Source organism: Bombus fervidus, chromosome 4 (genome assembly GCF_041682495.2).
Source record: "Bombus fervidus isolate BK054 chromosome 4, iyBomFerv1, whole genome shotgun sequence".
In the NCBI taxonomy this organism is placed as follows: Eukaryota; Metazoa; Arthropoda; class Insecta; order Hymenoptera; family Apidae; genus Bombus; species Bombus fervidus.
The window spans coordinates 17,528,990-17,553,292 of NC_091520.1; the positions used below are offsets into that span (position 1 = coordinate 17,528,990).

General features: G+C 41.5%; 5 protein-coding genes across 7 annotated transcripts; 1 reads left to right on the top strand and 4 right to left on the bottom strand.

The window, feature by feature from the left end:
- Positions 1-29: 29 nt before the first annotated feature.
- On the bottom strand, positions 30-4,404 carry LOC139986891 (ribosome biogenesis protein BMS1 homolog). 2 transcript variants are annotated; one of them, XM_072002611.1, is made up of 3 exons: positions 3,723-3,865; positions 3,148-3,637; positions 30-3,068 (listed from the first exon to the last, which is right to left on the bottom strand). In XM_072002611.1, the coding sequence occupies exons 2-3, from the start codon at positions 3,606-3,608 to the stop codon at positions 89-91; spliced, it is 3,441 nt and encodes a 1,146-aa protein (XP_071858712.1). In that variant the 5' UTR covers positions 3,609-3,637; positions 3,723-3,865; the 3' UTR covers positions 30-88. The 2 variants fall into 2 exon arrangements, with proteins under 2 accessions (XP_071858712.1, XP_071858711.1); XM_072002610.1 differs by having other exon boundaries at positions 3,148-4,404.
- Positions 4,405-5,284: 880 nt separating this feature from the next.
- Positions 5,285-11,764, top strand: Hey (Hairy/E(spl)-related with YRPW motif). Of its 2 annotated transcripts, XM_072002612.1 has the most exons (4): positions 5,285-5,522; positions 5,585-8,511; positions 8,763-8,977; positions 10,828-11,764. In XM_072002612.1, the coding sequence occupies exons 2-4, from the start codon at positions 7,877-7,879 to the stop codon at positions 11,235-11,237; spliced, it is 1,260 nt and encodes a 419-aa protein (XP_071858713.1). In that variant the 5' UTR covers positions 5,285-5,522; positions 5,585-7,876; the 3' UTR covers positions 11,238-11,764. The 2 variants fall into 2 exon arrangements, with proteins under 2 accessions (XP_071858713.1, XP_071858714.1); XM_072002613.1 differs by lacking the exon at positions 5,285-5,522 and having other exon boundaries at positions 5,558-8,511.
- A 2,088-nt stretch (positions 11,765-13,852) lies between these two features.
- LOC139986918 (uncharacterized) lies at positions 13,853-15,085 on the bottom strand. Its single transcript, XM_072002666.1, has 2 exons — positions 14,889-15,085; positions 13,853-14,300 (listed from the first exon to the last, which is right to left on the bottom strand). The coding sequence occupies exons 1-2, from the start codon at positions 14,931-14,933 to the stop codon at positions 14,046-14,048; spliced, it is 300 nt and encodes a 99-aa protein (XP_071858767.1). The 5' UTR covers positions 14,934-15,085; the 3' UTR covers positions 13,853-14,045.
- Positions 15,086-17,864: 2,779 nt separating this feature from the next.
- On the bottom strand, positions 17,865-21,681 carry LOC139986901 (uncharacterized). Its single transcript, XM_072002629.1, has 3 exons — positions 21,187-21,681; positions 20,901-21,104; positions 17,865-20,826 (listed from the first exon to the last, which is right to left on the bottom strand). Exons 1-3 carry the CDS (start codon positions 21,269-21,271, stop codon positions 17,996-17,998), a joined length of 3,120 nt encoding a protein of 1,039 aa, XP_071858730.1. The 5' UTR covers positions 21,272-21,681; the 3' UTR covers positions 17,865-17,995.
- Positions 21,682-22,158: 477 nt separating this feature from the next.
- Tram (translocating chain-associated membrane protein 1) lies at positions 22,159-24,192 on the bottom strand. Its single transcript, XM_072002652.1, has 7 exons — positions 23,912-24,192; positions 23,423-23,599; positions 23,208-23,323; positions 22,922-23,134; positions 22,736-22,845; positions 22,353-22,640; positions 22,159-22,270 (listed from the first exon to the last, which is right to left on the bottom strand). Exons 1-7 carry the CDS (start codon positions 24,041-24,043, stop codon positions 22,173-22,175), a joined length of 1,134 nt encoding a protein of 377 aa, XP_071858753.1. The 5' UTR covers positions 24,044-24,192; the 3' UTR covers positions 22,159-22,172.
- Between the last annotated feature and the right edge of the window lie 111 nt (positions 24,193-24,303).

The window sequence follows — 24,303 nt, forward strand, 5'->3', positions numbered from 1 at the left end:
AACGTGTACGGAACAAGAGTAAAAAGTGGTAAAAGATAACTGCCAGCCTATTTATTAGAATGCAATACATTTTATAAACAAGTATACACTATGACTTTCTCTTCTTTTCTAATTTACTAAGTTCTCTAAACACTTGTTTCTTCAATTCTTTCTGCCGTTTAAGTTTTCGTGCTTCAATGGCAGCAATTTGAGCTTGATGTCCCTCGATTCTTTGTTTAGTAGCTTCTTTAAGTTGTTTTTGTTTATAAGCGTAATTGGTCTTAATCATTTTCATCACCCTCGCAACGTTAGCTTCGTGTGGTTCACGTATTACTGCTACTCTGCCTTTCTTGAAGTTTGGCTTGTGTTTCGATGTTGGTATTAATTTTGGTTTGTCTTGGTACGGGAGCTCTTTCTGTAAACTTCGAGGAATAGACAAAGGTCTGAACACTTTTACCATTCTCTCGATAGGTGTATACATAGAATCTTTGTTAGCAGGTGCATGTATGTTCTTTTCTCTCTTTAATTGTCCAGTTGTTTTCATTCCTTGCCATTGATTCTTTTCTTCGACAGGTAACAGGAGCGATGTAACAGGATTATAAAATTTTGGAACGTCAATCTTATACCAAGTTCGACAGAAAACAATATCACTCAAAAGTATTTTGTCTTCGAATGTCGCACGGAAACATCCCTCTGGCTTTGATACAGCTTTCTTTATTTGACCGCGTATACCGGATACGGTTTTTATTTTAGCACCCTCAAATTTAGCAACTTCGAGTGCCGAGTTAAACATATCTTTTATAAAAGCTGTCTTTTTATAAATTTTCATCGGAATACCAGTAAGTTTCAATTTTTTCATGATCTGTGTGCTTTTGTCCATCTCGACGATAGAACCTGTTGCCGCTATTCTAAAACCTGGTACTCTAGTGGCAACATCCTGAACTGCCAGGACTCCTGTACTTTGTGGTGTAACAGGACCCCAAAAGTGTGCCATACAGGCAATATGTTCTGGTGTATATTTTAACATTCTATTTTTCAAGTTGTCTTCTAATTTTGAGAAAATTGGTAACGTCTGGAATCGACGCCAACCTACGGAAAGTATTAATGGATCTTTGCTCTTTAGGATCTTCGGATACCATCGATGCTTTTTTATTCTTGTTTGTACGTATCCTATATTTTCTTCCCCATGTAACAATCCTCCGATAATCAATGGATATGTAGGATCTAAATTAGTAATCAGTTCACACGGCACAGTTTCAATTTCGACACGCACGTACATACCTGGGCGATAACCTTCCAATTGTACCCTTATGTTATCGTCTAATCCCTCAAATTCCGATTTGTTTAAATTCGCTTGTTTTTCAACTTCAAGTTTCAATTCGTCGTAATATGTTTTAGATTCGCCGTTATCATACTCTAAATCAAATTGTTCCTTCAACTTTTTCTTCTTTTCCAAGAGCTTTTCCCTTTCCTCCGTTTCATCCTTCGTTGATTCTTTTTTACTTTCTGCTTTATGCTTTTCCCCGGTTTCCATATCTTCGAAATCACCGTACAGTTCTTCGTCATTCATATCATCTAACCTTAAAAGTTCTTCTGCATCTTCCGATTCTTTCCATTTTCCGGTTACGAAACGATTTACTACAAGTATCTTATTTTCTTCGTCCAACCAATTCCGTTGAGTTTCCGGAAAAAATATACATTCTTCTTGATTTTGCAACTCTTTTTCTTGTACTTTTTGTTTCTGTTGTTCTTGAACGACACGGAAGATACCACCTATTTCGTCATTTTCGGGCTCCATTTTCTCCACTTCCTCGTCCTCTTTCGCGCGGTTCCTGTCGAACACTCCGTAAACGACTTTCATGAGATTTCTGTTAGTTCGCTGACGTTTCTCGAATGCTTCTCTGGCTTGTTCGACCAAGTTTGATTTCCATTTTAATTCATCTTCAACTTCTTCGTCGTCCTCGATTTCATCAACTTCTTCGTCGTCCTCGATTTCATCAACTTCTTCTTCCCTCTCCCTCTTCTTCATATTATTAGCTTCGATATTTTCTTCTTCTTCTTCCTCCTCCTCGGAAGTTTCAGAAAAATCAACTTCCTCTTCCGAGTCATCCATTTCTAATCCACCTCGTGAATCTTCATCGCTTAATTCGTCAAAACTTTCGCTCTCGCTATTTATCCTCTCGCTTGTTTTACTTGAATCTAAATTTAATTGGTCGAGCGCTTCCTTAATCTTATTTTTTACAAAGATATCCGATTCCTTGCTCAGAGAACGATAAACATCTACGTCATTCGATATATTTGAAAGTCTACCTTTTGTCAAATTCAGAGAGTCTTGTTTCGTAATAGATACATCGTCGTCTTCCAGATTTGAATTATCTGACGAACTTTTCCTCTTTTTAACATTCTCTGATTTATAGGTTTTACCTTTTCTCTTAAGGCCTTTCTTTGTAAACGTTTCTTTGATTTTGTTTTCACTTCTCTCACCATCATTATCTGTCTGCAAACATTCAGCCTTTGCTTTTACCTCATCTACTTCCGCAATATCATTCTCACTTTCCTCCTCTTGATCGCTGTTTAACCGATCGTCTGCGATATCTTCCTGATCGCTATCATCATCAGATACATCGGACAAATTCTCCAGCGTTTGAGAATCAGAAAAGAGAACCTTTCTTCTGATCCTGCCATTATCAATTACAGTTTCTCCCTTATAACTGTCTAAATCTTCACTTACATCCTGTGACTTTATTGGAGCAGCATCACTAAATAACTGTAGCTCGCTGTATTCTAACTTTTGGTCTAATGTTTCCTGCGTGTCCATTAAAGCTCCAACCAAACCTGTTTCTTCTTCTTCTTGATGAGAATGACTACCACCCAATTCGACATAAACAGCATCCTTGTCATATACTATACCACCAACGCCGGAAAAAGGTGCATAAATTAATCGTTCCTTTTCTACTAATGCACGTTTCTTTAACTCTTCCGGCAAGGGACACGGATCTGGTAAAAAACTAATATCTTTGATCTTTAGATCGCCACAACCCGGAATATGTACGGATGTCTCTTTATTTAATGGAATTCCTCTCACATACCTGTCGATATTAACAAAAAATTAATATTATAAATTAAAAGAAATATAATATTTACATATATATATAATCCTTTACATACCCATATAAACTTATTATCCTATCGACTTTTGGATTTTGTCTAATTAGTTCCGGAGATGTTAAATCTTCCACTCTATCAGCTAGAATATAAGGATGCGTGGTACGCCAGGTCAATGGTCTAAATTTCATGACAGAAATAAATCTTGCCAAGTTTTTTATTTCTGTACGTAAATATTCTCCATGAATTAATCCAGATAGATAAAATAATTTTGCTCCAGCATAGACTTCGGTCCAAAACCTTTGTTTCAACGTCTTTTTGATTTTCTTTAACTGTTTTGCATTTTTTACTAAATCTAAGTGAGTTAAAACACCCATAACTCTAGGCATACCATGAACTTGACAGATGTTTAGAAATTCAAATATTTCCATCTCAAAGCCAAAAGATGCATCTATCAAGAGCAACACTAGGTCTGCTACTTTAGCAATATCTATCATACTATTTATATCGTTGTTACATTCCATAAAGGTAATTCTTCTTTTCTTCCCAGAAACTACAGTAACAGGGCCAACTATGTTAGTTAACGGTTGTTTCACGAAACTCTTAATGAGACATTGAACAACTAGAGATTTGCCAACCTTCGGAGGGCCAACAATAGCAACTAAAATCGGAGGAGGTTCGAGAGGAGTTCTATCAACCAGTGGTATGTGTTGTTTCTTTGTTTCTATATCCTGTTTTCGTCTAAATTGTCTTTCTGCTCTAATCGCAGAATTAAATGTAAATGCCTTTGGGTTTTTCTGTTTATCCGTAAGTTCTTGAACATGGCTTTTCTTTTTCTTCTTTTTCTCTGCTTTACGACCGGCATTACGCTCTCTATGAATTTTATGAGCGATTACGCCCTCCGTTTCATTCGACATTTTCAATTTCTTTATAAAACTTACTAGTCGCTGATTAGTATATATCGATGTATATTTCACTTTAACACTAAGGTTATATCATATCCATGATACATTTTATACACATATTTCTGTATATAGAGACGGTATAATATTTGAAATAATTTCGATATTCCAACGATAAGCAGGTATCACAATTTGCAATACAATATTTAGAATACAAGAAACGTCACAACTTATAAATGTTTATCACGTGTTGTCTGTGAGGGCAGACGTTTGTCGTTTGAGCGATCGTTGCAAGAAGGTTATGTTATGAAAACTATAATTTATGGGAAATGGAATTATACGAGACAGAACGAGAAAATACATTTCCAAGTTAGAAATTAATAAAGAATTCGATATAACGATCAAAGAGATTTATCACGAATAAAAAATATTTATTTTTGTATTCTTCGGTTAATATTTCATATTTTCACCGCTAGATGATTCTAGTTATTCCAACTATGTATACCGACTATTTATTCTTATATACGTAATATCAGAGGTAACATTAAATTTTGTTTGTATCTCGTATAATGTTCGGAAAACGCTACGTTGATCGAGGACGCAAAGAGTTGTTTGAAACAAAAACGGGGGGAGTCAACGCGTTAGGACAATATGTACCATTAACACGGCCGCTACGTTTTCCCTTGAGATCAAGCGATAGTAGACTTCGATTGAAAAGTCATCGATCAAAGGTATCTTAATTCGTACAATAGCCGGTGATGTTGTAAAATTTGGACGCATGATCGATCGTTCCATGGCATGGTGGCAAAGAGCTGGTTAACCGAACGCAATGTCGTTCTATCCTATGAAAGTAGAAACGAATAAAATGAAATTTCGAAGATAGACGTGCAGTGACATATTGGAAAGGAAGGAACGTGGTTCCGCGGTTGTTCCAGTCCGCCGAATCGGCACGTGACAGCTGTCACCTTTGAAAATCACGGCTAAAAAAATTGTTTAATATATGAGCGCGGATCCGCGACGATTTACACTTGTTTTCAATTGAGACGCTCCGAACCGCGGCGAATTGCTGCGACGATTGGGGTGACTTTTAAATGGGAGTATAATTTTAGGGTGTGAGCATTCCCATTCGACTTTGTAAATGTATATATTCGTTTAAGTGCGATGAGTTTCTGGCCACCCCCACTCTCGAGAATATACAACGTTCCTTTTCCGTTCGTAGCCCAACGTTTTCAACGGATATGGCAACTAATTGAATCAGAATTACACTAGAAAGACACTAGAAACCGATCGTAGGATTTGTGTTTAACACTATGGGCTTGTAAAATTCGAGTTGGACAGCGGTTAATCAGAAAGTCGATTAATTGACGAAGGGCTACGACGTGCCCATGGCACATATGGCATGGGACGAGACGTTCCGTGACTCGTCGGATTTTCGGACGTTCGATCGGAAACGTGAAAAATGTTTCGCTATCGTTCGAATTGGTCAGAAACTGGTCAGAGAGGAGGAAAAAACGGGAAAGAGAGAAGCGAGGCAAGGTAAGGATCGAATCGCTCGTATTTGCAGATACGTAAAAACGTGTGTATTTCCATGTACATAGAATCCGACGTATGACACGATACAAAAGAAGAATTCGATGGTGGAGAAAGATCGCGAGGACAAACAAGGGTAGAACGTACGGTTCGTAGAATCGTAGGGGCTGATATTTATCATTCTATTTCGATCGTCGTAATACTATCGCCGATAAATTCTCGCGGATGCGTGGAGAATACTGTAACGCGATCGCCGATAAATTCATATTTCCGATTGATCGGAGAAACTGCACCAACAAATCGTAAAGCAATCGAGCACACGATCGTTTAGATACGCGGACTGGCATATGCGTGCGCGCGCGCGCGCGCTGCTTCGGACTCGAACATTCCGAACAATATCAACCAATTATCGGACGATTGTGTCGCGGTGCCAACTGTCAACGTCGATGGTCAACCGGTCGATCGGGGGAGGGTGTGACCGGTGGTCACGATCGATGGACGCGGTCCATCGCCCTTCGCTCCATCATCCGATCGAATTGCGAACCTTTGTTTTCGCAAGGAAGATCGCGCCGGACAAGTGTCGAACGCTACTAATTTTATGCGTGTTTGCTTTACACCCAACATTCGTTGTTTGTGCAAGAGATGGGCAAGCCATCGGACAAATCGACTGGACGCTTTCGCGCGTACTCGTCGATCCGGCCGGAATTATGAATATAAATATTTGTAGGCCGAAACGAGCGAAGCTCCTGCTGTAAAATTATCCCTACTAGTTTCGCTCGTAGAAGCGTGGATAGAATGGTGAAAAAATGAAAGAATTGGACAGGGTAAGTGGAAGAAGGAGCGACCGCTAACGCGCTAAGTCACGGCGCGGTGCCCGTTCACAGCGACACGAGCGTACACGAGCGACAAGATTCGCGACACGCGACTTCACGTGCGCGAGTCGCGTGCAGTCCGGAAGCGACGGTGAAATACCTCGCTTCGATTTCCACAGCCTTCTTCCATCCATAGAGCGACGCGGAATATCCTACCGGAGTATCGATCGAGTTTCTCGATCGCGAACCAATCGCGACCACGGTCGTTCGAATTAATTCGCGTACAAAGCATCGCCGAATTGCCGAAAATTCGGATACTCGGACCTCGCTAGCCGCAGAAGACAAAGAGGAATTTTCGTCCTTTCGGATCCGACGAATAGTCGGCGGATCGGCTTCGATAAAAAGTCAACGACGAGACGCACGATTAGTCGGTTTGGTTCCCATAGAGCCACCGATAATCGTACGGGCGCGTGCCGCGTGCGATTGCTGCGTGAGAACGTTCTATCGCGATCGCACCCTCCCTCGTAGCCGGCCACCCTTCGTAAGCGAGCGTTCGCGAGTCCTGGCAACCGTGGGAGTCGCGTCGAGAGATAGCTCAACCAGCAAAGCGATTTCACGCTAATTTAAGGACCGATCCGCGAGATCCAGCTCTCTCCGATAGATCCGACCGCTTTCCTCTTCTTCGTTCGATTCGATAAACGTCGGTACGCTCGTCGACGTACGCAACGAGTGGCGCCACGTTCCCAGATTTTGCAAAATCTCGCACGGACACGAACGAGAGGGTAGAGGCGGCGTGCGACCAGTTAAGCGCCACGAGCGTTCCCACGAAAATCGCCCCGTCTGATCGCTGCCGCTTTACTCCCCCTTGGTCTCTCGCTCTCTTTCTTTCTTCCCCCAGTCGTAAACCCCTGTGCTTGCGAAGGGAGCGCAGGGGTTGAGAGAGCGAGAGAGAGAGAGAGAGAGTGAGGAGAGGAGAGGGGTTTTCACCTTGCGATCGAGAAGCGAAACAGAGAAGTTGCCCCCTCCGCACCAAGGAGGCGCGGCACACCTAGTCCCCACCAATAGGGCCAGGGACGAAACGGGGCACGCGGTCGTGTGCCGTCCCCAAGTCCGCCCGCACATGACAAACGTCGTCCGCCACGCGACCAGTGCACACGCCTGCGAGTGCGTCGCGTTTCGCACCATCGTCCGACATATCGCGAGTCTACTTGGCGCGCGTACACGCGACCGCGAATCTTCTCTGGAAGCCGCGACACGTGGACACCGTCGACTTCCGGCCAACGCTACGCGGAAGAACGATCGCATCTTGCGACGGCCGGCATCGTCTTCCTCTCGTCTTCGCGGTGTAACGTAGTGGCGAAGAGCGACAGCGACGATCGCTTTCGTCGCACGCTTGCGAACGCGTACCACGCGATAGTTTACGATGAATCAGTGACGATTTGTTTTCGCGATCTGTGCGCGATTTCGACTGCGAAGAAAGCGTCGCCGATCGATCTAGAGGAATATAGCTGTTCGAGAGCGGGATAATTCGCGAAGAAAGGAAAAGAAATGTGGAGGGTCGTGGTGGCGCGATCGGACGAAAACAGCACGTTGCTGTCATCGGAGATCGGTTCTGGCCCGGTTGGTCCGGTCGGTCCGGTCGGTCCCAATCACATCTCCGGTCTTCCCGGTCCGCCTTCTACTCATCATCATCACCACTGGGGCTATCCACCGCCGCCACATCCCTCTTATCAGCCGCAGCATTCTGACGGACCGCGACATCATCATGATCCGCGTCCACCTCACGACCTCAGGCATCCGGCCACCACTACCACCAGCACCGCCGATCTCAGACACGAGATGCACAGATCGGATCCCAGGCATCCTTCCGCCGCATCGGAGATGCAACAACGACACCAGCCACCGGAATTGCACAGACCCGAGATGGTGCGACATCACCAGGATTTGTCGGGAATGAGGCCGGACATGAGTAGCGAAATTAGATCTAGTCACGAGTTCCCCGATCTTAAGATCGACGTTGTGGACATTAGGAGTCAGGAGAACGGGCAGCAGCAACAGCAACAACAGCAGCAGCAGCAGCAACAACAACAACAACAACAAACGTCGCAACAGAGAAACTTGAAAAGAACTATGAGCGATTCCGATTGCGACGACGTGTTTTCCGAAGAGAGCGGCAAAGAACCGTAAGTTTCGATGCCGAGTCCAATGCCAGTGTTTCGTATCCGATCGACCAGATGTTTTCGAACGACGCGCTAATTAAAATCTCATTGTCTCGCGAAAGAGGGTTGACCGTTGGAAAGAGCAACCCCCTTATCGGCCGTAACGTTAACAATAAATTCGATAGTACCGGATCGGTTGGTCCGAGCGGTGGTAGTCGGTCGTTGCATATTATTACGTTTCGATCGTTGTTGATTCTCTTATTTGTTCGATACAGTTGTAATTCGCCGGGAGGCGATTCCTGTCAGCACGCGTCGCGAAAGCGCAGAAGAGGAATGATAGAGAAGAAACGTCGCGACAGAATAAACGCGTCGCTCGGCGAGCTGCGGAGATTAGTGCCGGCAGCAGCGAGAGATCCTCACAGCGGCAAATTAGAGAAAGCGGAGATCCTGCAGCTCACCGTTGAACATTTGCGATCGCTACGAAACAAAGGTAAGCGCCCCTCGACGACGACCATTCGCGTTGCACGCCGGTTAACCCCTTCCCGTGCGTTAACGAGTCTGACTCGCGATGAAGATTTTGGCCCGAACACGAGTATCACGAGTCAGGTTCGCGAACCGAAAGTCCAGGGCCAAACGTAAACATCGTACTACCTACCGCTTGGGCCCCGAGTTTCGTCCAGCTAAGTGGCACCGGAAGGGGTTAAATACCAGCCGCTGCTCGCTCGTTCGTCTCCGAAGAACGAGCGGTTGAAGAAAATATCGAAGATCTGTCGGCGATAGACGCGTAAAGAAATTCGGCAAATTCGCTCGTATTATATGCGTAGAAAGGCACAGAATTGTAAGACTACTTTTTGATCGAAACGGTTGGCACGCGAAACAGATACCGATAACGACTTGCGAAAACTCTTTCGCAGAGCGATTCTTGTTCCGATCGTTGCCGAACCATTGCGCGTACTTTGTTTCTCGAGGCAGAGCAAACACGGAGAGAAACGAACGACGACAAGTGCATACGCAGCGACGCGTAAGACGCGCATAGATAGAGAGACAAAAGTGGCGCGATATCGACGAGCGATTAAGCGAAAATCAAGCGTTATCGCGACACCGGCGTGCGACGCGTTAAGAACGTTCGAGCGAGTCGAAGGAAACGACCAAACGAGCAACCTTCTCTGGTAAATCGGTACGAAGCGATACTTTTTTCTAGCGAAAGACACCTGTTGACCGTGCGGCGTGCCACGTATCGTGGTAATCGCGTGTGACTCGAAACTGTGCAACCGAAAAACCATCTGTCGTCTGTGCGTTAAAATCGTGAAAACACGAGTCGCGATCATTTACGGGATCCTGTGCACGACCGAGACCGCGTCGTTAGTTGGCAGTTGAACAATTTCTCGTGTTTCGCGATCCAAACGACGCGAGAACGCTGGAAAATGACAACGTTCGTTCGTTCGTTCGCTAAGGAGGATCTAGCGGACAAAGAAAAAGAGAAGAAAGACGCGAGATCGAACGGTATTCCGGCGATTCGAAAGGGAAGCGCGTGGTCGCGTCGGTGAACGAGATATCCTTGGAGAGAAGCAGGTGGCAGGGAGGAGCTGCAGCCGAATCGGAGATCCTGTGGGAAGCACAGGAAGTCAACGACTCTTCCGAAGTGGTGTTCCCACGATTGGTGGCGAGTTAGGTAGTAGTGGGGTGTCCCGCGTGGCACCCTTCGTCAAGGAGGCACCGCCGAGTTGCTCACGGTCGGGGCAGATGTCGAACCCTGTGGGAAACCGACTCCCGTTTTATATCTGCGCGCGCGCGCGCGCGTACACACACGTACGCGTAGTTTTCGCCCTTGCCTTCTCGCCTACCTATCGGATAGCGATTCTCGACTCTCTCTCTCTCTCTCTCTCTCTCCTTCTCTTTCTTCTTTTCCAAACGCTTCCAACGTGATTTCTCGCGATTTTTCCAAACGTGGAATCGCGTATTTTATTCGTCTTTGCGTAACCGGGGCGCCTCTTGCGAAACACGCGACGCTCTCGACGAGAGGAAGAATCGACGCGACGTTCGGGCAACGGAAAAAAAAAAAAAGAAAAGAAAAAGAAAAGAAGAAATCAGCGTATCGTCGTGAAACCGTAGTCTCGATTTTCGCAGGCTGCGCGTAGCGGCTCGTACGACGCGCATCTGTCAGCATCTACGGGGGTCTAAACGGTTCCCACGCTACCTGTCCCGTTTCTCCTCCACGTACTACGCGTACCATATCCTTCCGGCTGCCATATCCTTTCGCGCGGATCAACGATACGCGCCGATTCCAATCAAAATCGATATCGCTTCGCGCGTATTTCACATCGTCTTGTAATTTTTCAGGTCCGGAAGGATACGACAGCACGAAGCTAGCGATGGATTACCACGCGGTCGGTTGGGGCGAATGCGCGGCCGAAGTTGGTCGCTACTTGGTCACGATGGAAGGCCTCGACGAGAGAGATCCTTTGAGGTTACGATTGCTCTCCCATCTGCAAAGTTTTCACCGCGATCATCCTCCTCCGTCCGCGGTGCCGTCGTCCGTTCCTCCGGTGACAAGTTTGACGTCGTCCTCGACGAGCAGCAGCTACGAGCCGGCGGCGACCTCGGTTCCCCCTGGAATGCCACCTGGAACGGGTACTATGCCACCTCTGCTGGGTGGTACCGCGCTCGGATGGGGCCAGTATCCCGGCCAGTATCCCCAGCAGCAACACGGTAAACCTTACAGGCCGTGGGGTGCCGAACTGGCCTACTGAAACGCGGCCTATCCTTAGACGAGTTTCGCCACTTCCTGCATCTTCTTGTCGTCTCGTCTCATTTTCGAACGAACGTAGTTCACTCCTGGCGTTTACGCGTTTCGGTTCTGCTTCCCAATTCGTCTCAGGGAATTCTCTTTTCTACGTTACGACACGGGACGGTACTTTACGCACGATAGTCATGCGAGTACCTAACAACCGTCTAAACAAACGTTATCTATTTATTCGATTCGACTCGATTCGCGATGCCTGCCGATCGAGCGTCGACGTTGTACAATTTGTATATAGATATAATCGCAATTATTGTAAATAACGAAACGCGATCGAGATCGCTCGCTCTTATTTCTATTTTTTACTCCTTTGTATCTCACGTTCCTCTTGTAACGAACATAGTCTGCTCGTTTCTATAATAATCGAGTCGAAGATGTATCGATCGAACAAGTGCCATTAAACGTATCGCGCTGCGTACGTCCTATGGAATGAAACGCTCAAAGATGTTTGCAATAAAACGACGATAACGAAACATACTGTAACGTATATTTATTTACTTATATATATATATATACACGTACGTTATATCCGACTTCTCGTTTCCGTCGCAACGTTTCCCGCCGATCGAGTAAAATTCACGAAACCATCGAAACGCTACGAGTCTTCTCGTCGCAAGCGTTTATCTCTTCTACCGACTTATTCCATCCCCGCTCTATTATCCTCTATCATCCCGGCTTTTCCCCGGAACAGGATTCGCGTTATGCCCGCTGACGCATCGTGCTCGTAACGACAAAGTCCGCCAACTATTCTTATGCAAAGATTCGGTTTGCAGCTTGCCGAGGCCAACTATTGGTCGCAACGAGAAACAAAGTAAGCGTCCGTGGTAGGGTTCCGCTCGAATAGCGGCATACGAACCAGTTTTGCGACTCGTTAAACCTTCCATAGAGAATACCTTCGCGAAACGGGAAATTCGCGCAGCTCGTTACGATCGATGAGAATAATTAGCCGCTGCTGCTGCTTCTTCTTTTTTTTCTTTTTTTTTTTTTTTCTTCTTTTTCTCTTTTACGAATATTCAAAATCCACAGGGAGTAGCCAAGCTAATTGTCAAACAGGAAGAATGGTGCGTGGGCACGTGGCTATTGTTGGACGCCGAGCCGCCGAATTAGCGTCGCCTCTCTTCGCCCTTCGCGCTCCTCCCTTTTCTTGCAAACCTTCCGAACGTTACCATGGAACGCTAGTTGTTAGTCGTACATACATACATACCTATTTCGTCGCTCGTGCGTTTAAGAAACTCGCTCGATCGTTAGCGTCCGCCACTCGATCGATCGCCAGTCGAACGTACCTCCTCTACCTTCGCCTATACACAAGTACAAGTACCTACGTATCTCTTTGATCGCAAGCGTAAACGCGTTACGCGTACTTGCATATGGATACGAGTTACGTGTTTCGCGCTATCGCCAACCAACGGAAGCTTCGATCGAAGCTTCAACGACAAGGGTCGTAAAAACGTGGAACAATCGTCGACAAAACTATTTTATTTACGATATATTTGCACGCATTAAAAAGTCACAGCCTCGTCGGACATACTTACAATAAGATATCGCCACTCGTTCGTTATATCCTATATCATCGTATCTATGTACATTCGCGCGTATCCTATAACTATGTACATATAGATTCACGTAGTTTCACACATCTGTACATACACCTATACATGTAAATACGATACAAGTAAGTACGCGACGCCAATGGTCGCACGAGTACCAACGTTCGACATTATCTTAACACAAATAGTACGATGTGGTAATTCGAAAAGAATACTGCGAGTAAAATACAAGAGCGCGCTTTTTCCGCAAGCTCGAACCTAAGCTTACGACCAATGGAACGTGTAGCCAGCTTCGCTGTCGTACTTACGCGATGAGTGCAATTTTCAGGACTAACCTGTACCATAAAACGATTTGATATCTCGATGTGAGCATATCGTGTGAGCAAAATATCGTATCCCTAGAAATAATACTTTCGATAACGAAAATGTTTAAATCGCGCGTCGTCGTGCATTTCAGGTAGATTATTTGCATATATCGTAGCATCGATATCTTTTTACGTCTAAGAAACGACGTATTTTTCTCCTTCCATTTTTTTTTTTCGCTTTTTCGCTTCAGTTCCCCTGCTGCCCTCTGTCGACTATTAACGATTAAATGCGATCATCCGATCGAGTCGATGCGAGATCAAAATAACGAATAAGCGAATCGTATCTAACGTGTCGCCGCTCTTCGGAAGACCGATGTAAGTACGTAATTAGACTATTCTTTCTTTCTTTCTTACTCGGTGTTTATACGTTATAAACGTTATAAACAAAAATATATCTAATAGGCTCGATTTCACCCGACGTTACATCCCCTTTTTACATTACACGCTCTTAAGAAGTATATATAGCTATATTTTTAGACGGTTCGTTGCATCGTGAAAAAAGGTACGTATGTACGTAGGTAAGGTATATATCCTCTTTGATAGAACGTAGGATTCTGCGTGGTCCAATTTTCGTTAAAATTCGGCTCGAAAGATGATCGAGCGTACAACCATCTTACAAAGCGAATCGCAAAGGATATCCGAATGCCCGCCGATATTTATGTTTCTTTTTTTGTATCCTCTCGACTCTTCCATGTTCCATCCCGTTCGTCGATATCGTGGCTACGTTAGTAGCACGCTCGAGGCGACGACAGCGACGACGAGATTCGAATTCGTCTCGCCAACGAAAAGAAAGATGGAAGTAACCGTATGGATTAAATACCCATGGCAACGGTAACGTCGCATGCGTTAGATCATCATTTCGTTCTCTATGTTCTCGTTTCGTTGATTCTCCTCGTATTCGTCGCAGAAGCAACACATCGAGCCACCGTCCTCGGAATTGTCGGCAACGTACGTCGTGAACGTGTCGATGCTCTTCGTATCCAGAGATGGTAAAGACCACGAAAGAGAATCTGTCTCCAATTCCGGCATGGCCGAGTGCCAAGAGGTCAAGTTTTGTGACTTTTTCACCTTGCGGCTTCTCGTTGACAATTTCTTGATGGCCTGCAAATCGAAACAGCGGCATACGATATAGTGTTCGCCACCCTTTACCTTTTCTCTTTACCGTTTCAGTCCGATCGCATTGGAATTAATCGGCGGACAAACGAAACATCATCGCCGAACTCTATCGACAACTCGCTCGATGCGATTAAACATTTTGAACCGACTATACAGCGGCAGTAGGTTAGGTCGTAGATACACGTAGTACATGCACCTTACAAGCAAAGCATATGTTCGTGCGAGTTGGGTTGTAGTTAAACGAATCAATGTCGAGCAAGGCTAAAATCACGCTGACGAGAATTACACAGCTCTGCGTCGTATGAAAAATGTTCTATATAGAATTGATTCGAGGTTTAGCTAGACACGTGTAAAGAAATCTTGTAACGTATAGGGGAAACGAGGAAAGGGTCGCTTCGTTGCGGCGATTAGACGAAATTAAACTAAAATCAAAATAGCAACGTCAACCCGGTGACTAGGTTAACGATGCGAAACGCGAGGTTAAAGAAATCAGGTCGGCCGATGCGACAGAAACGTGCGTGTATACGTGCGTGCGTGCAACACAGTCGAAAGGGATAATTGTCATCGCCTTACCCTAAGGAGTCTGCGACCAGATTTGCTCAGCAATTTTCGTAACATGTCCGATATCCGAATTTCCTTTCGATCGTCGGGAAAATTGAACGTAGCGGCGGCTGTAAGATTGATTTTTGACCGATACGAACTCTCACCGTGCCAACGAATCAGTTCGATGCGCGCGCTTCGGCGTCACGCGACCAAATACCGCTCCGAGCAACTAGACGGTCCTATTTATCACCTCGGTTGGCCCGATCTTATCGTACCACGCTGTACGAACCTCCCTATCCCCACTCAAACACTCGCTGTGTACTACTTCCGAGTGGAATCGCGTTTCTACGTTATTGTACAAAGAGCGAACTTCGCGAACGAATGCAGGAAGGGTAACCGAGTACGTATGTACTTCGCTACTTACCTCTTCCCTTCTTTTTCCAAACGTATGCTACTTTATCTTCTACTACTTCTTCTTTTCCTTCCCATTCGAAACGCCGTGCATCGAAATACTAAAACGGAAGTGGAACGAGTATCCATACTCGCTGATCCACGGAGGATACGAGGGTGATAGATCGAATCGAATTAAAGCGCGATCGATTCGACGTTCGCGATCCTATCGATAGCGAATGTATAATTTTTTCGTCGTTTACGATCGTGACGATACAAACGCGAGCGATATGTATCGATCTATGTTCGAAGATGACGGATACCGGCGAAGCTGGGAGAACAAAGAAAAAGAAAAGAGGAAAGAAAGAGAAGAAGAGGAGCGCTCATTGAAAAGTTGGAGGGTGGTAGAGGCGCGTGGCGCGATCGCGGGTACGCATGCGTGTACGCAAAGCTAGACGCAATACGTGGTAGATATGCACGTGCGCGACGTAACGCGTGTGAGCGAAGCTGTTCTCACGCGGCGACACGCGGCCACCATCTCCCCAATGCGCGTCGCCACGTGCCACCTCGATGCACCCACGGAAAACTCATAATTGTCATAACATTCGAGCTGTGCTCGCTCGAAGGAACGCCAATACCGGCTACTCGATCTACGAAAGTAAGTACTCTTCTTTGTAAAATCCCTCTACACGTTCGTCGGAATAAATGGCTACACTTCCTTTATTTTTCTGGCCACGATTTTATAACACCGCGACCGTTCGTCGCCTTCGATCACCGAATAAAAGGTACCTTTATCGTTGCTAACTCGCGTCGCATCTTCATACGGACGAGTTAAACGATCCTGAAGTAGCGTCATACGGACGACGTCACAATGCACCATTCCAATTGCATCGATGACGTCAAACAAGACTACTTGCATCTTGAATTGTCCTGAAACTACTATATCTACCTGTATGTATGTATATCGTATCTACCATACCATATGTACATAAATAATTGTAGGAAGCATGTACGAAATTCGATACAAGTAACAACGTGATAAAATAAGAAAGAAAAAGATGCGTGACGCATCCTCGTATCCCCTTTGCCTTGTCAGTTTTTAATCTTCGTATATTCGAACAAGCAAAGTAACCAAATCATCATGGCACGTGCCAAATATTTCCGACAGCGGTGTCTAACCACTCGCTTTTTTCGCCCCGGTTAAACGTAATACTTTGAACATGGTTCGGTGACTCGACAAGCTATATACGTACTTAATCGGTCAAAGCATATCAACGTTCTTAAAAAGAAAAAAAAAAAAAAAAGGAAAATCGAATTTTCGGAAAAGAAACGGCAGTTGTATATTTTCAACGAAGAAAAGAATGTGGAAGGGAAGAAAGAGAAAAAAAGAGGGTATCGATGAAATAAAAAAGAGCGTAATCATTTTTAAAGGAAACAATCGCCGATATCGATAGAGTAACGAGCGACGCGTGCCGTGTCACGTGTCCCCCGATGCTCGCTCAAACATTATACACGACATGGCGTGCGCAAAATAAGTCTCACCTAATTGCGACGGCTGTTCCATTAGAGATTAAACTTCAAACGAGACTCGGTCAGATTCGTTCGGTTAATTAAGACAGCTCTCGCAAGTATAACACCGTCTTTGTATTCCCTTCCTTTCGCTTGGGGAGAGAAAACCGATGATATCGTATATCCAACGATTACCGCCCTACTTTCTGCCTTCCCGAAAATCACCACTACGGTGCCATTGTCGTTCGATCGCGTTATAATCGATCGAACAAAATTTCCTCGTAGTTCGAGAAATTGCACAAACAAACGTGCCTCTCTGACAATAGGAAAGCACAAGAATAGGAGAGACAATAGGGAAATCTGTTTATTCGTTCAATGAGGGTCGAAAATCGCAGTATCGAGGTTCTTTAACTACTTTTACTAACCTCGTTATGTTACGTAAATCCGAGAGAACCATTCTTAATCTGCTACTCTTCTTTTCACTATGTCACGTATCGTTGGAATTACATTACGTCAAATGCACTTGTCACAAATATTTATAGAATTGTGATTTTCGTCACGCGTTGATCCGTAATAAACGGAAAACAGAAATAGTCGTTAACATCCGAGCGAATCATTTTCAGCGTGATAATAAACGATATTTGTTTCAGCGACAAGTGAGCGAAACAACGATAAACGATATCTATCGTACCTATCGATACGAAGAGGAATAGAAAGTTTGTATACCTGTGGAAAGGTAGAAGCGAACTTACGTACACCTGTACTGGTAACGTAGATACCTACAAGGTCCAACTGTATAGCGGACGCGTGGATAAAGGAAAAATGGAAAAAAAGGGAAAAGGGAAGCGTTGATCTTTTGGAACACCGTGTGTCCGTTCCGTGGGAAACGTCGCAATTCGATCCTCACACGCCTTGCTTCGCATTGATTTACACGCTCGAATATCGATTGACCAATGCTAAAATACCAGCTCAAATTACATAAAAATTACATAAATAACCAAATGTACATCTTCATTTTATTCCATCTTATTTATAAATATTTTTTACACATTCTACGTACAAAAATTCAATGGAGAAAAATGATCACTTTAATTAGGCTATAAAATGTAAGTAACGTTCTGATACGAAATAAATCGGACCGATTCCTTCCTTTGAACATAACGAAAATATATTTATTCATATTGTGCGATACGAGTCGCGTTAAACGTAACAGCATCGATGTCATGTACAACAAAGGTTCAAGGGACTAGAAGAGGTTTGTGCAGTTTGTCCGCATCGTATGGTATATTTCTCTTGTTTCCAGGTAATAACATTGGCACTGTTTTAACGCGAAGCTCATAGGGAAAGAAATCATGACAAAAATTGTAAAAATCGTTTCGAGTACGAATAATATCGAGCCGTGCCATTTCTTTCATTAACGCGTGCAATTCAGCTTTATAATTCAAGTATGATTTACGTTTGGCGATCAACGTTGTTACACTCGACAACTGATGTATAAATTTTTCAGAAACCACTCTAGTTTCCAACTTGAATCTCGGTTCCATACGCTTCCACAAATATTTATAAAGACGATCGGTAATCCAGTGTTGAGGACGGGGAAGCCGAGGGGCTCTGTACGCTCGCCCGTTAACCAAAAAAGCCTTATGGACTTGTTTAATAGGACGTTGCTTCTGCAACGTCGACTTGGTCTTTTTTTCGATTTCCTTTATTTTTCCTTCCTGCGAAGGCAACTTCTTTCGAATTTCCTGCTTCTTCCTATCCATTTTCATACGAGCTATTTCTCGTTCCTTCACCCTCTCTAATTCTCGTTTTATTCCATCTACTTTCTCTTTATCCCAAAACTTTCGCGATATCGGCAATGTTTCGTCCGACGTCAGAAACTGCCTGATGCTTGTCTGGCCTTTTGGCTCGTCGCTACGCGTGTTTGTACACGTTTTGGCCACCGTTGAATGTCGCGAAGGAGACGAAATTGCTTTTTTGGAAGGAGAAGACGGCAATCGAGAAAGATGTAGTGCTTCAGAGACCTTTGATGATTTCAGCGAACGTTCTGCTATTCCATCGGCTGTTGCATTTCCTTGTACTTTAATAGTACTTTCTTCGTCTTCGAGTACAGTTTCAAATAAATTCTTCTTTGCATTCTTATTATGATTTGTTAACAACTTTGATTTCCATTTTAATGTTTTATGGTACGCCTCACTGTTATTGCTTTCCTTAGTGCTACTATGTACAGACAAATTACCACCTTCGAGTATTGTACTCTGTGCTTTTGGTATCGCAAAATGTATAGAATCATCCTCAAAATTTAATACGAACCTATTTGACTCTGTTTCGCTGGAAACTGATGTTTCGGTTACTGCAGGAACTAAGTAGTTTGTTGTCATTTGTAATTCATTATCTTTATTCTTTGAAACATTAGACTTTAATTTTAAAATATCATCAGTCTTTTGACTGCGATTCAAACTATATCCTTGTATTTTATTTAATTGTTCGACGTTAGCAACTGTTCCACTATTTGATGCAGAATTACTCTTAGAACTTTTTCCTCCAGTTCTCTGCATAACTTCTAACTTAGCTGTCGCAGAATCATTTAAAACATTTGAAAAAATATTATCTTTGCTTCCTGTTACCTTAGAACGGGAAAGATGTTTTCCTTTTGCACTTTTAGGTTCTTCAGATTCCAACATTAGTATATTGTTAGTCTTCTGTGCAATTCCTGACTTAGTTGTTACAGAATCGTTTAATATATTCGAAGCAATATTATCTTTGCTTCCTGTTACCTTAGAACGCGAAAGATGTTTTCCTTTTGCACTTTTAGGTTCTTCGGATTCCAAGATTGGTACATTATTAGTCTCATGTATAGTTCCTGACTTACTTCTTACAGAATCGTTTAATAGATTCGAAAAAATATTATCTTTGCTTTCTATTGCCTTAGAACGCGAAAGATGTTTTCCTTTTGCACTTTTAGGTTCTTCGGATTCCAAGATTGGTACATTATTAGTCTCGTGTATAGTTCCTGACTTACTTCTTACAGAATCGTTCAATAGATTCGAAAAAATATTATCTTTGCTTTCTATTGCCTTAGAACGCAAGCGAAATTTCCTTTTTGCAATTTCAGGTTCTCCTTCAGATTCCGACGTTACTACATTATTATTTTTCTGTGTAACTTCCGACGTAGTTGTCATAGAATCGTCTAAAACGTTCAAAAAAATATTACCTCTGTTTTGTTTTTCCTTTGAACGCAGAGGATATCTCTTTTTTGCAATTTTCGGTTCTTCATCGGATTCCGACGTTATTATATCATTACTTTTGTTTTTAACGGCTGACTTCGTTGTTACAGAATCGTTTAAAACGTTCAAAAAAATATTATCTTTGCTTTCTTTTGCCTTTGAACGCAAATGGTGTTTGCTTTTCGCAATTTCAGGCTCTTCTTCAGATGTCGACGTTACTATATTACTATTTTTCTTTATAACTTCTGACCTAGTTGTCATAGAATCATTTAAGACATTCAAGAAAATATTACCTTTGCTTCTTTTTGCCCTTAAATGCAAAAGATTTTTCTTTTTTGCAATTTTAGATCCTCCCTCGGATTCTGGCGTGACTACATTATTATTTTTCTTTTTAACATCTGACTTAGTTATTATAAAATCGTTTAAGATATTCGAGGAAGTATTATGTTTGCTTTCTATTGCCTTAGAACGCAAGGGAAATTTCCTTTTTACAATTTCAGGTTCTCCTTCAGATTCCGACGTTACTACATTATTATTTTTCTGTGTAACTTCCGACGTAGTTGTCATAGAATCGTCTAAAACGTTCAAAAAAATATTATCTTTGCTTTGTTTCGCTTTTGAAAGCAGAGGATATCTTTTTTTTGCAATTTCCGGTTCTTCCTCGGATTCCGACGTTATTACATTATCATTTTCCTTTTTAACGTCTGACTTGGTTGTTACAGAATCGTTTAAAACGTTCAAAAAAATATTATCCTTGCTTTTTCTTGTCTTCGAACGCAAATGATGTTTGCTTTTTGCAATTTCAAGTTCTTCTTCAGATTCCGACATCAGTGCATTGTTAGCTGAATTTAATAAAATGTCATAATTAATAAAAAGTAGTTTTGTAACATATACCTCATAGATCAAAGGAACATACTTTTTTCTACGATATCTTTGTTTATTTTGGGAGAATTTGGAATACTTGAAACATCTAATATTTTCCACCATTCACCTGTAACCTGACTTGTTTCTATTTGTGAATTAGAATCTAAATGACGACTAGTTTGATTAAAAATTTTCGAGTCAGTTGATAGTTGCTCTAACGAGGTGTCTTCCAATCTTTTCCACCAGTATGGATATTCTGAAATATAAACACTATAGTATGTATACTGTTTCAAAATATAAATACCTAACCTAGACGAAGTTATCAAACGAATACATACCATCACCAAAAATATCCGTATCGGAATTTAAAATAGCAGAACTGTATCTAGACCGACGTTTGTTTAAACTTTTTCGTTTAGCCATTTTCAATAATATTTTAAATATTTGACATTTTTACAAAAACTATAATTTTTCGTGTTATAATAACAATTAAGGTTCTATGATTCTTATTTATATCTTTCTTCTTATAAAGCTATTAATATCTGATAACTAAAAGTATAGTCCAAATAGCAAAATAAAATGATTAACCATTCTAAATACAAATTAATATATTACATATGTTTGATACAATTAGTACGAAACTACGAACACACATTTCTTCGTGTATACGTTTCTTCCTCACACAGAATGTGCGCTCTGTTCCTCGCGCATGTTTCTACCGCCAAAATCATCGAAACAAAAAATGTGCGTGCGTGTGGTTCGGCCGTTTGACCGCTAAAGGCAACTCGTAGAGCGTACTTTTGGCCAAATTTTTTCCATGATCATCAGTGATACCCCTATTCATTTCTGATTATAGTAGATACACTAAATATAATGAACAATAAAATATATGCAAATAAAATCAAAATGTAATATACGATGTTATTTTACGCTTTATTATTATATTTTTTTGTTATTGTTAAGCATAGTCATACATAATTATAGAAGTATAAGTATATCATACATATAAGATTATTAAATCAATCGCATTCATAGTTACCGATTTCGGAGCATAAACGGAAAGTTTGTGTAAATTATGCTCTTGAACATGTAAAATTATAAAACATTTACATACAAAGTCTAAAGTTTATATACGCGTAATACAAACGTGAAATATGTACGTGAAGGTCACATGGTAATTCGCATTTTAAAATGATATTAACATAATGGAAATTTTCATAAATACTAATATCAGAAACCTTATTTATAATACATACATAGATAAATGAGATAGGTACTTTCGTGTGATCAGCCTTAGATAAAAATCTTTCACTTTACTACATATTTATTTAGCTTTCACAGATGAACGAGATCTAAGATTTTTCTTAGTCGCTTGGTCAACTTCTGGCAAATCGTCATCCTCGGACATGGCAGACTTTTTTCCTAAACAAAAATCAATTTTGTACTTAAAATTGATACTTTCAGTGTACATTAACGATACGAAAATTCCTCGAGTCTTGTTTACCTTCTTTTTTCCTTGGCTTTTGTTTTGATTTCACTGTTGCTTGTACAGGAACTACATTTTCACGGGCACGCTTAAGTTGCCTCGAAATAAATACATAAGAAAGGTACGTTTGGAAGATAATGATATAGGTCAAAGCTGTAAATCTTACGACTGGAATATTAAAATTTCCAGTTGCTAAATTGAATACACTTTCAACTTGGCCTAAACCATACAGAAATACTAACGTTGCAATAGTCAACGTTACAACGCGTACGAAAACATACATCGAGTTAGCAACGAGGAATGCCACTATAACAAAATAATTGTAGAATTATTTATTTTTATTATTAATTAGAAAGAAGTAATTTTATATAAAACAGTATATCTAATGAAATTATACCCACTTTTTGTCACATTTTCTTTTTTAACGACAAAATGTACAAGCCTAGCTCCATGAAGCATAGCATCTCCTATGTAATGTGAAACTAATAATAAGATTCCTACGTGCTGGAAACTGTATAAAATAAGAAAGTATTAGAAAATAATATAACTAATATTGTATACTACATAGAAAAATATGTATATCATACTTAAAGATATAAACTGCAAGAGTGGAAAAGAATCCAATAGTTGCTTGTACAACTCGAGGAGGTATATCTTCCTTCTTTATTCTTTGAAAATATAATTCAGGATAACAATGCACCCAATAAGCAAGCTGGCAAATAAAGAACAGTTTCGAGGAAAAAGACATTGGCACAGGATATTCCTTCCACAATAATGTTATGTTTAATAACAAGTCCTCTCTAAAGGAATCATAAATTTATATTACATTTAATTATATAAAAAATGACTATGTTTATATTTGATATAACAAACCTGATAATTATGTCTATACCCCATATAAGAGACAGTATATAAAATAAAACAAGTTGACTGGATTCGTTAAATTTAGTAACTTTTACTTTACTAAGATGTAGACGTTTTGAAATTTTCTGAAAAAAAAAAAAAAAAAAGAAAGAAAAATATAAATGTTAGTAACGGTTTTATTGAAAATATTTAGAATAAAGAAAATATAAATTAATGTAACTTACATCAAAAACATAATCTTGAAATACGGCGTGCATTACAATTGTTATCAAGAGAGAGAAAAATACAGCGCATGCATCTTTCCAACCAGTAGTATATTTCATTGGTATAGTCGGATCTTCAATGTCTGAAGTTGTATTGTAATGAATAGCAATAAACGTATATGTCCATGGTGCCGTTACCTAAAAAATAATTGGTAACTTATAGTAGTGTATAAGTAAGCAAACATTGTGTTAATCAAAAATATTATGTTAATATAACTTCACTTAAGCTCGATTTATTACATATATTCGTATTGGTTAACAAATAATGACAATGACAAATAACATATGGTTATCGAACTAACGATAATTGAAACTAATATTAGGTATAAATTGTTCTTCGAACATAAAGTGAAATACATAAAAGTAAAGAAAATCATCGGTAGCGAACTTTGAAAAATATGTATGAGTTGAATAAAAACATCATTGAAATTGAAGAAACTGAATACTGACCTGCATCAGTAAACCCATTACGATGATCAAAGCCATACAAGAAACAATATCTCCATGATTTTGAATAACGAATTCATGACTGAATATAGGAGGATTTTTATTTGGATTTTTGCGGCCTTTTACTGCAACCATTATTTTCCGCGACTAAGAGCACCGTTCTTGTGACCACTCGCGTCAACGACTTATTGGAAGTACCGTCAAATAATTCAACGTGTACTCAATTATACCAATAACCTATAGTATATATACATATACTATAGGTAACAACGCAACACACGTCGCACCGGGAAAGCAATAGATTAAAGCATACGACCAACATCGAACAATGTGGCGCTTTCTGTCTTTACTTGTTGGCACCACGTAAGTCAGGAAAATTTTGAAATATATAGCTC

What these genes read in the sequence shown, in the direction of transcription:
- LOC139986891 (XM_072002610.1), bottom strand. Translation starts at nt 4,001, where the DNA reads ATGTCGAATGAAACGGAGGGCGTAATCGCTCATAAAATTCATAGAGAG. An exon ending in AGGATAATAAGTTTATATGG is followed by an intron (nt 3,069 to 3,147) that starts GTATGTAAAGGA and finishes TAATATCGACAG; the next exon opens with GTATGTGAGAGGAATTCCAT.
- Hey (XM_072002612.1), top strand. Translation starts at nt 7,877, where the DNA reads ATGTGGAGGGTCGTGGTGGCGCGATCGGACGAAAACAGCACGTTGCTG. An exon ending in GAAGAGAGCGGCAAAGAACC is followed by an intron (nt 8,512 to 8,762) that starts GTAAGTTTCGAT and finishes TGTTCGATACAG; the next exon opens with TTGTAATTCGCCGGGAGGCG. An exon ending in GCGATCGCTACGAAACAAAG is followed by an intron (nt 8,978 to 10,827) that starts GTAAGCGCCCCT and finishes GTAATTTTTCAG; the next exon opens with GTCCGGAAGGATACGACAGC.
- LOC139986918 (XM_072002666.1), bottom strand. Translation starts at nt 14,933, where the DNA reads ATGTTACGAAAATTGCTGAGCAAATCTGGTCGCAGACTCCTTAGG. An exon ending in CTGGTCGCAGACTCCTTAGG is followed by an intron (nt 14,301 to 14,888) that starts GTAAGGCGATGA and finishes TTCGATTTGCAG; the next exon opens with GCCATCAAGAAATTGTCAAC.
- LOC139986901 (XM_072002629.1), bottom strand. Translation starts at nt 21,271, where the DNA reads ATGGCTAAACGAAAAAGTTTAAACAAACGTCGGTCTAGATACAGTTCT. An exon ending in TACGGATATTTTTGGTGATG is followed by an intron (nt 21,105 to 21,186) that starts GTATGTATTCGT and finishes TTTATATTTCAG; the next exon opens with AATATCCATACTGGTGGAAA. An exon ending in CAAAGATATCGTAGAAAAAA is followed by an intron (nt 20,827 to 20,900) that starts GTATGTTCCTTT and finishes TATTAAATTCAG; the next exon opens with CTAACAATGCACTGATGTCG.
- Tram (XM_072002652.1), bottom strand. Translation starts at nt 24,043, where the DNA reads ATGGTTGCAGTAAAAGGCCGCAAAAATCCAAATAAAAATCCTCCTATA. An exon ending in AAAAGAAAATGTGACAAAAA is followed by an intron (nt 22,641 to 22,735) that starts GTGGGTATAATT and finishes ATTTTGTTATAG; the next exon opens with TGGCATTCCTCGTTGCTAAC. An exon ending in AAAGCCAAGGAAAAAAGAAG is followed by an intron (nt 22,271 to 22,352) that starts GTAAACAAGACT and finishes ATTTTTGTTTAG; the next exon opens with GAAAAAAGTCTGCCATGTCC.